Source organism: Poecile atricapillus, chromosome Z (genome assembly GCF_030490865.1).
Source record: "Poecile atricapillus isolate bPoeAtr1 chromosome Z, bPoeAtr1.hap1, whole genome shotgun sequence".
Taxonomy (NCBI): Eukaryota; Metazoa; Chordata; class Aves; order Passeriformes; family Paridae; genus Poecile; species Poecile atricapillus.
In genome coordinates, this window is record NC_081289.1 from 99,926,384 (window position 1) to 99,942,531 (window position 16,148).

Consider the following 16,148-nt stretch of genomic DNA (forward strand, 5'->3'; position numbering starts at 1 on the left):
AGGATTTTCTAGAATTAATGAACTCAGTAGAGCAATGAACTCAGTAGAAAACTCAAAAGGATTTTCTAGAATTAAGTCTTAACTGTGCAAATCACCTCTTGAGAACTGATTTTGGAAGACTCCAACATTATGATTTGTGAAGTTCCCATGGAATTGGTTTCTTCTTAAATGTACATTAATTTGCACATTAGTTTGCCTGGCCACTAGAAGTTCAGGAGGGCCCATCTTAAATAGCACCAAACCAACAACAGAAACATCCTGTTCACAAGTCTTCACTGTTTTATTCTGTTGTAGGTGTTGTTGTGAACCTTTATATGTAATCTGGAGCCCTAAAAAGCAAGAATTACAAGCATTACCAGTAGAGACATAAAATACTCTCCTTCCTAGCTATGCTTATATGACCAAAATATTCTGTTCTAATAAATAAGTCAGTGGTGTGTAAATATTTTTACAAGGCACTGAAGGCAAAAATATGCACTTTAGTTGGGCTCAAACAGCTAAACAACAGCTATGTTATAGCGGCATTATAATCTCCCCAAAGCATTATGGGATAACAAGAAATCATTCTTCTGCAAGAGAAGGATAAATAACACTCTCATTAAAATATTTTCACCTGTACTGGGCTGGTCAAACCCGTTAACAGAATTAATGATCCAGACTCAGGAAAAGGAGGCAGTTTAAGAACACCCCAAAGAATAGGTGTCACACTCATAGTCTTCCATTTCTTTCTTTTTTCATAAGTTTCTTTTTTTTTCATTATTTTTAAGGCAAGAGTCTTGCAGCTTGGGTCCTCCTGTGTTTCAATGTGTCATCATCTTATGCAAAGTCAAAGTCAGTAGTGGAAGGAAGAGAGAATGGGAAAGCTGTTGAGCACTGCTGGTGTCCGCAGGAGTGTGACTGGACCGTCCATAGCCCCGGGGCTGGGGCTCGACTGTGATGTAGCCATTAATGATGCGGATCCGGGGAGGAGGATCAGTAGCACTGCAAGGCAAGAGAAGAGCATCAGTCCTGACTCAGCCCACAACTGCCCTACAGCCACAGAGCAGGAGGCAGTCAGCCTCTGTGATCCACTGTCAGTTTTCTGGGTCCATGCAAATGGTTTCTTGTACCAGTTACACACTGACCAAAAGTCTGTGCCTCCTAAATGGCAGAGTGCTGTCTTGTCCCTCCCTCACACATGTGGACAGCTCCCACACCAGCCCACAAGGACAAGGTGTTACCCAGCCAAACTGTGAAGTAGACGTGAGAGGGAACAGCAAAAAGACAGAGGAGGGTGATGACAGCACCAAAATACCTGCCCTGTCTCAAGTCTACCCAGCCTGCCCATTGCTCCCACACAGCCAGTCCAGTGGGTAAGATGACCATACTCCTAGCCCCAGTCAGCTAAGCAGAAAATAGGTAAGAGCAAAACAAGTGATGTTGCAGAGGACTGTCACTAAAAGGGCACTTGCTGAGCTGGAGTGAGGCATCTGTTTTCTGAGTGTATGTTCCTCAGCCATGCTCCATGCACCTTAGTGGACCCACTTTGTTTCTATACCGTATGATCTCTTCCACAGGTCAGGAATTACAAAGATTTACATGACATACCTCAAGCAGAGGAACAATAGCTTCTGGAAACACATCCTATATCACCACAGTCCAGAGCATCTCGCAGTGGTAGAGAGTACTCTGACATTGTGATGAACAAGAACTGAATTACAGCACACATGAGTTGAGCTCCCATAATGGCAACTCATGATGCAGGAGAGAAATTGATGTGCTCCAGGCTGCTAACGCAAACTGACCTGAACTGTGGGAGATCATACACCACAGCAGGCCAAGAGTCAGAAGGGTCAGATACTACACAGGATATTGTTCTCTTTGGTAATGGACTGAAAGCAATGCTTGACACCACAGCTGTGCAACTGACATACCCTCCAGGACCACATGGTGCTTTGTAGAACCTGAAAACAAATCTGGACAAAAATAAAAGCAAGCCCACCTGGCAAATACGAAAACCAAGCAGTTTCTTCTGCACCCAATCTCCAGCTGCTGTGCACCATTCTTGTCTTATTTCAGTCCACTAAGCAAAAATGCTTTGGAAAATTGAAGGCAATTTACTATCCTTCTAAAAAACACTTTACTCTTCCTTACCCAAAGGGCTCCCCAGAAAATCTGAACAATAGCTGGAGAGAAGCCAGCTGGCAGCATATCAAGGAAATACAGCCAGCAGCTGATGCATACAGGGGCACGAACCAAGGCCATTCTGACAAGCCCACTACAGCACTATTAAATCACTTGAGCTGCACCTTTCACATTTTCAGGCTCACAGGAGAAATCATAGAATTATGTAGGTTGGAAAAGACCTTTAAGGTCATCAAGCCCATCTGTAAACCTGAAAGCTGTGAGTGGCCCATTTCATAGGAAACCCAGCTTTACCTGTGCCTACACACCCTGAGGAATGTTTAGAGCGAAGGCAGACATGCCAGGCACAGGCAAGCTGGAGCCCAGAGGCGCTGGATTTCCCTGGAAGGGATGCGCCGCGAGGTGGGGCTGTCAGCACGACACGAGTGCTGTGGCAGGGCCCAGCAGAGAACCCAGGCTTTACAGAAGCCCAGCGCACGGCTGGGGCTCCTGCCTGAGGGACAGCTGCCTTCCCTCGGCACTATGGGCACAGAGATCTTCCAGGCATCGTTTGTCCCTCCTAGCACCGCCATGCAACATCTCCTTCTCCAGACGTTTAAGCTCTTTTCTGCTGCTACGAAGTCACCCCTACAGAGCATATGTCACCTGGCGCTGGGGTAAGTTTCTAGCACAAAGGAGGATTTAAATAGTAGGGGAAGAAAGGAAACATCAAAAGAAGAAAAGAAGAACAGCATTTTCTGCTCCCTTATTTATGGAGTAGTTTCCTAGGCTGCCATCCTTTGCTTTGCTTTTGCACCGCTACTGCCTGGCAGTACTTGAAATGTAGTATGCAGCCCTAATGTGCCTTCAATTTGGTCACAGCAGCACATCTTCCCATCTTCCCCCTTCTTCTGAAGGCTTGATACTCCAAGTGCACAAGGATCTAAGAGTCACTGCCCACTGACCTGCCCAAACTTTGTGGGAGCAACTGCATATGAAACACTGAACGTGGCACCGTGGAGGCAGGGTGGGAGATTAGACAGACATTCCTTAGCATCTCTACTAAAAAGACTATCAACAGAAACTCCAAAAATCCATTCACTTTCAGCTAGTATCAACTACATTAGTAGAAAGTAAGTGGTACACTAAGAGATGGAATCAAGTGTGATCATATAGGATTTGTACATTGGTGAATCTTGGACTGTGTGTAGATGTATCAGAAAACATGTTACATGAGCATTTGTCTCCCAAATACTTATACTAAGGTTGAAGGAAGGAGCAAAGAAGGAAATGTGGTCTGAAAAATCTGACAATGGCTGAATGCTTCAAACAGAACAGCTTCTGCAGTCACTTGTGGCCAGCCTGAGCCATGTATCACTCATAGCAGTGGTACAATTAGGATCCAGGGACCTGACAGGAAAGGCATAGGAGAACCCTGCAATACTCAGTAACTTGAGGAGCAGGAAGAAGCATTCTTTAGAGGGGAAAGAATCCAAATAATGTACAGACTTCTTTTCAAGAACTGTCAGACTTATCCCCATCACTTCAACCTGTCTGGTTGTTTATGGTATCACAAAAATTTAATGCCTTCAGCCCAAGTATGGCAGAGATACAGACACACAGAATACAAAACAAAGCAGATTAGGGCATGTGTGTTATCTGACAGGAGGGAAACGTTAAGGTATACGTTCACCACAGGCTGAAAACTTGCCTTTTTTATTTTGTTTTTTTTTATTAATTTTTTTTAGGTTGCTGTAGGTAAGTAAGCCTTTTTGGATGAAAAGTATGGGATATGTATGAACCTCTGCCCCACAACACACTAATTGTTTTATATAAACTCTGCCATCCATTAGGCTACCATGCTTTTTCAGGCTGAAAGAGTACAGAGATTGAAAATCCTGCATGAGTATTGCCCAAGCGTAAGGAGAACATATGCCAGGAATGATAGTTTCTTCATATGCAGCAGCTTTTGGATAACAGTCCAAGGCTTTGATCTGTATCATCTACCACTGGACCCAGCCTTCCATGAAAGAGAGGACTGCCATATGCTCACAATCCCTCAAACCCAAACACAGAATGATCTAGACAAGGCTTCCACTTGTTTTATGCCCAGTTTTCCACAAATCTAACTATGCAAAGAAAAGAAAACAACACCAAAACAAACAAACAAACAAATTTTTTTGCCACTAAAAGCACAAGAAACTTTGTGCAAGTGCTTCAGAAATAATCACAGCAGTGAAGAAGGTCAGATCCTGTCCACAGGATGCACCTACCGCTGAGGAAGTTTGAGGGTTGGTATTAAACCATCTAAGTTAAAGTCCAGTTTGCATGACAAGCCATCTTCCCTCTCCCCAGCCATTAGCTACCTTTCTTCAATGCGAATCCAGAGGTCGTTAAATTGTCGCAGTCCTTTCTTCTTCTGCTGCTTTTTCTTCTTCTTTTTGTACTTCCTGTCTACTTTCATGAGTACATCAATGCTGTCAGGGAATAGCAAGTGAGGCAGGAACTCTTCTTCCTCCTCTTCCTCCTCCTTCTGGGGGTGCAGTGGGAGCTCATGGGACATGACAAAGGGACTGTGTGATGATGAAAAGGCTAACAAGGTTTTGGGAGATTTTCGGCTGGAGGAAAGAGAGAACACAGATAACATTTAAAAGAGCTTTGAGGCAAAATCCTGTAACAGATACTATCAAGGCACATACATATAAGATAGCTGTTTCTCCCTGGATGCTCATTTTTCTGCCTTGTATTCTGGCTCCCTCTTCGTTAAGCCAATATTGATTTTGTGATCAAAATAGTGCTGTTTAGCAAAAAAAAAAAAAAAAATCATTGGCAAGGAGGCAGTCTGTATCAGAGCAAAGAATGCAGTCTGGATAAGGGTGGAGTAACTCTTGGTAATAAGCTTGTGTATCTAGAAAGTGACAAAAATGGAATCACTTCGAAGACAGAGTCAAACCACACTCCTCTAGTTTGATGTGCTGCAGAACACAGACCAGATTATTCCTTTCAACATTCCTGCCCAGAGCAAACTAACTTGGGGGACAAGGGGAAGGGTCAAATAAAACAACTAAAGCGCACAAGCTGATGAAGCCAGATCTGGATCAGCAACTCTCACTGGTAGAGAAGGTAAGAAACAAGCTAGCCCATGGACTGTGGTCATGGCTACAGAAACACATCTTGAAAACTGCCACCTTTGAAGGCCACCTTTGAATACCATTGACAGTTACCTGGTTGGATGCTGGACCCAGAGAAGGCTGAGGTTCTCAATGACCTCTATATCTCAGTGCTAAATGGCAAGTGTTCCAGCCAAGCTGCCTATGTCAGGAAAGGCAAATACGAATATGAAGATCCTAAGCACAATGTAGGAGAGAATTGGCTTTGAGACCATCTAAAAGGAGCCTGAATGTGCACAAGTGCATGGGGCCTGATGAGATTCATCTGTAGGTACTAAGGGAGCTGGCAGATAAGTTTCTAAGCCACTATCAATCATTTTTGAAAATCTGTGGCACTCAAGTGAACTTCCCAAAACCTGGAAAAACGGAAATATAACCCTCATTTTTAAGAAGGAGAAAGTAAAAGTCCCATCTCTGTGTCAGGCAAGATCATAGAGCAGATTCTCCTGAAAACTATGAAAAACAAAGAGGTGATTGGTAGTGGCCAACATGGCATTACCAAGGGCAACCAATGCCTGTTAAATTTGATTATCTTCTCTGATGGGGCTGCAGTATTGATGGATGTGGCAGAACAACTGCCACTGTCTGCCTGGTGTTTGTCACTTTGTCCCACACAACATCCTTGTCTCCCAACAAGACAGACAGACATAGGCTGGATGGATGGATGGATTGCTTGGTGGATAAAGAACTGGCTGGATGACTGCATGCAAACAATTGTGCCCAGCAGCTCCTTGTCCACATGAAAACCAGTGATGAGTGGTCTCTCTCAGGGGCCAGTACTAGCACCATCACTGCTCAAGATCTCTGTCAGTGACACAGACAGTGGGATCAAAGGCACTCTCAGCAAGTTTGGCATGAACACCAAGCAGTGTGGGAAGGCATGCTGGAGGGAATTGGGGTGATGGTTGATGAAAAATACAACATGACCCAGAAATGTGCCCTCCCAGCCCAGAAAGCCAATGGGATCCTGAGCTGCATCCAAAGCAGCGTGGGCAGCAGGGGAGGGAGGGGATTCTGCTGCTCTGCTCTGCTCTGCTCTGCTCTGCTCTGCTCTGCTCTGCTCTGCTCTGCTCTGCTCTGCTCTGGTGAGACCCCACCTGGAACCCTGCATCCAGCTCTGGGGTCCTCAGCATAAAAAGGGCATGGACTTGCTGGAGCGAGTACAGAGGAGGCCACCACATTGCTAAGAGGACTGGACCACCTCCATATCAAGACAGAAGACAGACTGAGAAAGCTAGGTCAGTTCATTCTGGAGAAACCTGTGTAGAGAACTCATAGCAACTTCCCACTACCTGAAGGGTCCTACAGAGAAGCTGGACAGGGACTCTTTGTGAGGAATTGTAGTGACAGGAGTAACAGATACAATCTGAAGAAGGGATGAATTTAGGCCAGGAAGAAATTCTTTACTGTGAGGGGGGGTGAAATACTGGAACAGGTTGCCCAAGGAGGTTGTGATGCCCCAACCCTGGCAGTTTCCAAAGCCAGTTTGCATAAGACCTTGAGCAAACTGGTCTAGTGGGAGGTGTCCCTGCCCATGGCAGGGGGATTAGGATTAGATGATCTTTGAAGTCCTTTCCAATCCCTAACATTCTATGATTCCATGATTAAGGAATCCTTTGGGCCACCTAGTCTGCATCAACTGAAAGCACACTAGTTTGGGCATCACCAAGTTCACTCTCTTCTCATTTTCTTTTTGATTAGGGCAGATGGTTCAAAGCAGTGAATGCCTTTACAAAATATTGCATCAGAGGATGTCTCACACATGAGAGACCAGAGCTCAACACACCATTGTGGCACTGGCTCCCAGTGCTGATCTGCAAAAGGGTGTAATACTGTCTTGACACTCAGATAAAGCAAACCAAGGAACATGAAATGGTGGTCTTAGTGGGTTTTATGGACAAGTACGGAGGTCTACGTGAAGGGGAGGAAACTGAGAAATTGCATCTCTCTCATAAGCAGAACCAGGTTTTGCACACGTTTATAGCAAGTAACAAGAAGTGGAAGTCAGGTCTTAGCCTTCTAGATGCACAGATCCGGTATTAGGCTGCCAGCCTTAATGGGAATTTCAAAGGAGCTCCAGAAAGTGAGATATGTCACTGAGACTATATGCATGTACAAACTGTCTTACAAAACAAATCTTGGAAACCCAAAGTTGAGCTTCCAGAAAAAAGCCCTCAGGGCTTTGACTACTCAGCTTCCTGCAAAATTGAATAAAACAACAATCAGTTCCACTCTGATTACTGAAGCTCTGTTTCTTTATTCTTAGAGAAAGCAACATCTCATCTGTACTCTAAGGCAGGCAGTCTGAAGTGTCCTATTTACTCATGGCTTTGCTGGTCCACATTTCTCATTGTTTGGAACAATTTTCCCTCTTTATTTGTTTATGAGCATCTTGGACAAAACCACAAACTCAAACCACTCTGTGTATACAGAGAACCTAGCAGGAATATCTGACTGATCTTTATGGCTACTTCATAAAGAGAAGAGACACAACCATCTTCTGTAACGAAAGTGCAGACTGGCTTCGGCTGAAATTCAGAAAAGTAGCAGAAAACCACAGACCACCAAGCAGAAACCTGCCTTTAATCAATGTAACTTTCCCAGAACTGTGCTCCTGTTTCAGCTTCCAATAGCATGAAAAGGAGATGGTTTGGAAGGAGATATATTTCAGCACGGCTGCAGTTTTCAAACTAGCCCATCACTGTATGCACAGTTATTTGATAAGCAAATAGAGAGTAGTTCCTTGAGAAGGGGAAATGAAGTTGTAGACCAGAACATAGAGAGAGCAGATGGAAAACAAAGAAAATTTGTCTTATTTGCTGCAAGGAAAATCAGAATGATCACATGTTGAAATTTATATGAGAGAGACTGCTGCAGAATGGACCTTGGGTTATCAACATCATTCAAAATCATTGCTGGTTCATCAAAACCTTATTGGTACCTACAAACAGATAGAAACATACCTCACAAGGGACTTTTTGTTTAGCCAAAGTACAGGAAGAGGCAGACTGTGCTGCTACAGTGAAACATCATGTTGCAGGGAAAGGAGATGACTGCAGACTTCCTCCTTCTTGTATTTTAGGACCTCTCAACTAATACTCCTACTATCTGACACTAGAGCAGTCATTTAAATCCTCCGTCTCAGTCCAACCACTTGCATTTTTATCCTGTCTCAATTATGAACAGTGAAATAGTCCACATTTACTGACTGGACTGTGTGCAGTCAGACTACCTATTAAGCTACCTTTCTTTAAGCTTTAAGAAGCTGCTGTAGCTGTTTTTAGGAATACCTACAGAAAGAAAAAAACAACATGAAAATTTCAGTTCAGGCTGTTTTGGGTTTGGTTTTTTCATTGTTTTTTTTTTTTTTTAAATCATCCCTGTAAACACTGATACACTGGATTTTCTAGCACAACTCAAGTGTTATAGAATTACTAAGTCTTGTGCTTAAGCACAGGTGCTTATCATTGTCAGACTACCTGTCTACTGGTAGAAACAGGGTCAGGGGCTGGCATTCATATTATCATGGGCTAAGTCTTGGATCAGTTTTTTCCAATGCATGTAAGAGTTAATGATACATGTCCATGTCAAGAATCACTGCAGAAACATCACATACCAGAATTTCAATCTCATGTTTTCAGATAACAGCAAAGGTGGTATAAAGTGAAAGATGAACAATCAGAGCATGGAAAAACAGCTGTTACTAATTTGCACCACACTAGTAGAGCACTTGGCACAGACCAAGACTCAACACTGTGCTCTCTGCACAAATCCTGTCAAAAGGTGGTAGCCTGAGAGTCCAAGATCAGAAACGTAGGGGAGGAGGGACAGAGATGTAAACAGGAACACTATGCCTGGTTCAGAAGATAAAAGGGAAACTACCGTAACTGGGATCAACTTCCAATTTTCTCCTTTGTGATTTTTTAGCAGTGAAGAGCAAACATATCTGACAGCTACATGTTTGGTAGGAGTCTGGAGAAGGGGAAAACAAAGATTGCAGACCCTTCCAGATTCAGAATTCCAGGAAGAGGTAAGTCAAAGCACAAGTAATTCTCGGTAGAGAGTGGAGGAGGAGATTATCTGGCATTCTGTAGTTACTGAAACCATGGAGGTGGATAAAAGCATCTAGTGAGAGATAAAAAGAGGCAGAAGGGGTATATCCCAAAGGACAGCTGCAGGATGAACCAGAACAACAAGTACCTTAGCTTAAAAATGCAGAAGAAAGCAGGGGACATGAGAGCAATCAGTCATAGAGACAGCTTGCAAAGACTCTGGGCTATCAGATGCCAGGCTGGGAGAAAGTAAACAGAAAGAATAAAAAATAGCAGTATGAAAGAAGGGGATTATTAAAAGGCCAGGAACTCAAACATATAAAAGAGAGGAAAAAGAAACCTGGAAGCTTGTGTGGTACAAGACAGCATCCAGATCTGATGAACCAAGTATGCATACTCTGTGTCTGTTCATTTAAGACTTAAAAACTCTTAAGGGTGGAAATTTTACTAACAACAACAAGAACAACAACAAAACAAAACAAAAATACCAAAAACCCCAACCAAACAAAAAACAAACCGAAAACACCAAAAAAAACACCCCAAACCCCAAAACCACATAAAAACCACCGCAAAACCAAGAACAGCAAACCAACCCCCCAACCCCAACAACAAAAGACAAAAAACAAAACAAAAAAAAACAAACAACCCCTCCAAAACAAAACCAAATAAAACCCCCTTTCCAAACTAGCTCATGGAAGAGAAAAGTAAACTGCTGGGAAGAAGAGAAAAAGCCTAGCTCACTCTTAGTTACAGTTCCAGCTACCATTCCAAACTTCACAATTGTTTAAAAATCCACCCTCCCAGTGGCTGCTCAGCTAGGTAAAAATATGCATTACTTGTTGATGGCTTGTCCAGCTGGAGTGTGTTCTACCTCGTACCCTTCTCTCCTCAAAACATCAATCACTGTGTTGTTGCCCATGAAGTGACCTGCAGTTAAAAGAAAAATGACATCAGAACTCACCAACCACATGGAAAGAGGGAGAAGAACAACCAAGGCCTTCCTCATCACAGGAGGTGTGCCACACTCAAGGCAGGCAGGGCTTTATCACTCCCCACCGACATGCACCAGAAACACAGGATCTCTAACAAGTGATTGCTGAACTGTCCCAAGGCCACTTCAATTACTACATTCTGCCTTTCTAAAATGCAGATGTGATTGCAATTACTCTGGCCCCACAGGTAGCTGCATAATGGGCCTGCCCAGGGAGGTGGTGGAGTCACCATCCCTGGAGGTATTTAAGGAAAGACTGAATGTGTCACGTAGTGCCATGGTCTAGTTGGTATGGTGGTGATTGGTCAAAGGTTGCATTTATAATCTCAGAGGTCTTTTTCAACCTAACTGACTCTGTGATTATCAGGCCATTGTGGATTACTTGAGGAAATAAGAGATCAAGTTTGGACACCCCTGTTCAAGAGCAGCAGTGAGTCAACGACTGGTGGTGATGCAAAGAAGGTCAGAACCTGGTCACATTTTAACAAACTCATAATGACACAGAGCTGTTGCTCAATATCACTAACAATTTTTAAATGATTAAGAATAATCCAACTGCAAAGAAAAGAAAATCACCCTAAAAAAAAAAGCCAATGACTTAGACCCACCTCTTTCATTTCTTCATTATATGCCACTGGGGCAAGACTTGACTTCAGCCATGTTGATAAATGGACTTAGTTTTAGACAAACTTATATAGTTCTGCCCTAATTCTGTGATTTACATTTCTGTCCATTCTCAGACAGGTGTGGTGGCTGCTAAGATTGTATTTCGGCATCACAGTGAATAAATGACTACTCAAAGGCTGCAGGAACTTTCCTGACTGGATGCTCTGCTCAAAGAATGTCTTCCAACATCACTTCAACAGGTCATCAGACCAGGCTGCTGAGAAGCAGAAGAAAAAGAGAAGAAAAAGAGAACAAAGAGAAAGCAAAGAGTTTGCACACTTCATCAGTTCCAGCTAGATCCAGCTTTCATAAAACATTTCTGAATTTAACAGCCCACATAAATTAAAATTGGCTTTTGGCAAATTACTCATTAGAGTGATCCCTTGCTTCTGTAGCTGTACACCGTGCTAAAACTGTTAAGTCTAGAAAAACAGTTTTATACTGTTCATACATGGCAACAGAACCAACAGAATAATTCCGGTAGCCAGGGAGAGTAAGAAGTTATAAAGAGAATTCTAACAGTGCTGAGACTATCAGGAGAGTAAACGTAAGGGATTCATGACTTTTTATTCTAAAAGAGGTCGAATGAATTGGAGCACAAAAATTCTATTTTCTCATTCAAAGTGCTTATGATGTACCAGCTCAAGGCATGAATTGGATGGTACCATTTGAGCACATGAACTTTCCCCCAGAGCCTTAGAGCATAAACCAATCTAGCTCAAATCTTTCATCTGAATACTGCAATACACACCCATTGGGTACCATATTTTCTCTCACAGTAATTGGATTTTTCCCCACTTCCTCAGATTGAATTTTGTCTTCAGGAGTAAAGCTTATGTACCATTATGCTGACCTGACCTAATACTGTAACTACTGCTTCCCAATGGCTCAGCTCCAGGTACAATTAACCAAGAATTCTCTCATGTCAGCGAAAAAGATCAGTTGCAACAGGGAACAGAAATTACTGCAATGAAATATTGCAAACGAGTAACATTAGCTACTGTAAAACAAACACCAGGTATATAAGATGCTAGACCTAGTTTCCATCTCTCACCTTCTTGCACAGAGGAGAGAGAGGTATGTGCCAAGGGAAGGGGAGAGGGATTCATTTCTCCTTCCCCACCTTGACACGGCAGAGGAAGGGGTGCTTTCAATAGGTGATCCAATCCTTGTAAATGACAGAGAGGTAAGACAACTTGGACTTGTAGAGAAGCTCCTCTCAACTGACAAGAATAGGGGCAGTATATATTTCAAGTTCAGATGAGGCATTCACCTCATGCAGGCAATGACACGTGAGCTAAATCCCATCTTCAGAAGTGAAAACAGTGCCAAGTCTCTGAACTCATATTTTCCTAATCTGAATCTTTCAGGAGGAAATGGACAAGGCAGAAAGATAAGCAATCTATAGGGCAGTATATGGTCTTAAAATAATTTTCCTTAGGCAAGTTTAAGAGCTTACAGTTATATGCATTTCAAGAGTGAGCTACTGAATAGCTGCTCACACCACACCATTAAACATACTACTACTCCATCAATCTTCAGTCATCCTTGCTCAGAGCAGTGATTTAGAGTGGAATGTAGGAAATCACTGTAGCACATGGATGAATCCCATTTCAGTCAGTCATCCTGCTTGAGTGATTTTCTGTAGCTGGGCTCTTTATTTTTAATTTAATTTAATGCAGTGATAAGAATATCTTTTTTATCACAGTTATCCATACACAGTTTCACAGAGTGCCTTTGCTCATTGTTGCCAAGGCAATGAGTTATGTCTGCACATGAGAGAAAAATGATGTGCTAATACTGTGCCAAAGAGAACAGACTAAATGAATGTGTAAAACAGATGCATACAAATACAAAGAGGCACATGATATTAGATTGTTCACGAGACATGATCAATCAGGAGCCGCTCAGGCTAGGTATGTAAAGGGTTAGGTGATGCAGTATGCGCTATCCAAAAAGTGTGCCATTCATGCTCCGCAAGACAGAGCTTGTTTGTGGCCCAGAGGATCTACAGGTACAACTAAGTGAGATGCTAAATTTAAAAAGGCAGAAGGGTGAGGGTTTGAGGTACAGGATCCCACCAGGAACCTCTCTAGAGTCAGAACTTTTGCCTAATTACTGGGGACAACCACGAAGAGCACTCACTGGTATCCGAGACATCAGTTTGCCAAAAACAACGGTAAGAAGCACAAGAAAGATTCACTCTCCAAGATCAAGCAGCTATTGCAGCAAGGGAGACTTAGATGACAAGTCACGTGACAGGGTGCAGGCCTCTTTCACCTGTTTTCTATTTCAGCCTAACACACTTGAATGCTCCCCAAAAGAAAGACCCTGGGCCCTGTCCCATCAGAAAGCCTGCTCTTTTCTTTCTGCACATAGCCCTGCATTATCCTCACACCACTAGGTGAAGAGATGCATCCAAGAGGTCAATTTACTCTGGCAGGGGGTGGGGAGTCATGAATCTTTATTCTTCTGTGTTCAAGCTCAAAGAGAAACTAAGAAGCTGTTGTGTGGACCAGCTCAGCCATGCACTCTACTGGAGAGTAAATAAGACCCAGGCCTTTAATCTGCACTGAAAGGAGATGGCATGCAGGGACCACAACAGGCAATATGCTCAAAGAACAACGCAGTTTGACCAATGTGCACTTGCAGACTTGACCACGCATTGTGTGCTTCTGAGCTTCCCCAGTAGCCATACCCAATCCTGCAGAACATGGGCTGCTACTGCTGCCCTGAAACCTGTGTCTCCTGATTGCAGTTTTTACTGTCAGCACATGCAGAGCTGCCTCTAAAACCCTGTCAGATTAGGGAAGTTTTTATCTAGATGACTGTGGCTTTCAGCAGAGATTGCTGAACCCAAATTTGAGCCATTGTGAGTCTGAAATATTTCTGCGTCTAGTGAAAGGAACTAGGAAATATTGCAAAACAAAGGTTCTGTTTCCATTCCTAAATTTTAATTTTTCACAGAAAGCAAATCTGTAAGACTCATGAAAACTATACTCCTCTCTGAATTTCAATAAAATCGACTATTTCAAGCAGATAAATAAAGTTCTTTGACCTTTTAGAGTTATGTAAAAGGAAACTCCCAAGTATACATAATTCTGTGCTTTCTTTAGTAGGAAAATGGCACTTCTCATCCGCCCCAAAAGCATGTCAAGACCTCACCATTTACAAACATCCCAAGACAATGAATCACTGGACATATATGTAAGGACACCAAACTGTTTGTTAGGAAACCTGATCTTGACTGCTGACTTCCAAGATGTTATGGGAACAGCTAAAGCACAGGATTATAGCACTGCAATCACAAAACAGCACAAATTAGTCCAGCCACTGGGGACATCATAAAGCTGGATGTTTATTTGGACTGCAAGCACTCAAATGGACTTTTGGTGCCAGATACCCTATGGGTCATTAAAACAAGTATTTTTAAGAAAGTTTTAGAGGTAGGTATCTCACAATTATTAAAAACTTCCTGGAAATGCCTATGGCAATTATCAAATGCTTTCATTCTTCATAACTTTGCCTTTAACATAAACACAGTTATACTTTTTAAGTACACACCGGCATGCAGAACTTGGAGTAATTTTAACCCAGCTAGTACAATTATGGAGGAAACAAGCTAGACAAAATATTTATTATGATCCAAAGCAAAAGAAGGAAAGCAGGTGATGTGATCAATTAAATTACAAATCAGTTTCCTTCATATATATTCTTTCTGCACACACTTTTCAAGAGTAAGACACTGCTTTCAAGCATGAGTATGACGCACCCAGGTGTAGTGAGCTCTCTCTTCACTTCTCCCAGAATCAGGAGGAGGAAAATTTGCACAGTTACCTTAGATAATCCAAGCAACATATGGAAAACAGGGATCAGTCGTAAGTGGCTGGAATTCCAAATTTGGCATTTAAGTGCATCAAATGCAAAACATGTAATACCAAATCTAGTAAATTCTTGTTTCTTACAGTATTTCCAAGTCCAGAAAAGTCCACATACCAGTCAGAAACCAAAGGACAAAGAGCTTGGTACTCTCACAAATTTTATACTGCAGGAAGAGGGAAATAGGGAATGAGGTGCACCAGTGATGCTGTAAGTCAGCCTGAAGAACCCCTGAATTCACAATAGGTGTAGGGGTATAAGGATGTTGCATCAAAATACTTCTGCAGGCTTGCAGGTCAAATCCCATACAAACAGCCCTCCCATGCCCTCCTGTATTTTTCAGACTGCAGACCTCCAAACAAAATTCTTCCTGTGATTACCTACAAGATGAAATATTAATGAAATATTACTCCATAAACTTTGAACCCAAGGTTTTATCCTACTGAGATAAGCGTTTGCACACAAAAACATAATTTCCTGGAAATCTTATATTAGTACAAAACCTTAGTATATCATACTTCACTACTCTCGAACCAAAAAGGAGAATCTGGTGGGCACAACTGAAGAAAAGTGGTGTTTTCCATGCCCAAGAAAGTACTTTCTCTTGAAAAGACTTAGAGTGCCTCAAACCTGAATTCACTCAGGAGGAAAAAATATGATCTTCCATTTCTTCAAAAGTGATGTGCTTTGCTAATCAACTCACCTATGTAACTTCTCAAAGTAGTAGACCATGGGAAAAATGGTCTAATACCATGGAAACGAAACATGTGGAGTGACAATCTGCATGAGCCAAAATGAAGGCTTTTTTTTGTAAATGATAAGAAGATACTCATCTACCTGTTTCTGCTGAAAATTAGGGCTCTTAAATGTAAGATATGAGCATTTTTTATCCCAGGGATTCCCATTTTTAGCCTTAGGCGAAGTCAAACATCCTGGCAATCTCCAAAACTGAAGCTAGAAAAAGCTTTTTCACTGATTATAAGAGCAAATTTATGATTAAATCAACACAAAAGATATGTTTACATGACCATGTTGCTTGTTTTGTAAAAAAATTAGTTAAGAGAAACAGATTACATTCAGGTAGCCTTAGCTACTGGGTATCCAAAACTCTCTTTACTGGGAGTTTTCCACTGATAAAGCCGTAGGTAATGAGACAAGAAGACCCTTACAGAGGGTCTGACTATGCTAGCAGTTGTTGTTATGTCACAGTAAAGGAAGAAGGAATTACCAGTGTCATATCTGAGCTACAGTATTCACAGCCACCTCTGCTACAGGACCTGCTTCCAT

The 16,148-nt window shown here is 42.3% G+C and overlaps 1 protein-coding gene across 1 annotated transcript in view; it reads right to left on the reverse strand.

Moving 5' to 3' along the window:
* Window positions 1–220: 220 nt before the first annotated feature.
* Window positions 221–16,148, reverse strand: part of TRABD2A (TraB domain containing 2A) — a 77,450-nt gene continuing 61,522 nt past the window's right edge. The window contains exons 5-7 of the mRNA XM_058826442.1: window positions 10,162–10,252; window positions 4,470–4,721; window positions 221–981 (exon numbers count right to left, since the gene is read on the reverse strand). Coding sequence (XP_058682425.1) covers window positions 801–981; window positions 4,470–4,721; window positions 10,162–10,252 — 524 coding nt within the window. The 3' untranslated portion in view covers window positions 221–800. The remainder of the gene's footprint in view (window positions 982–4,469; window positions 4,722–10,161; window positions 10,253–16,148) is intronic.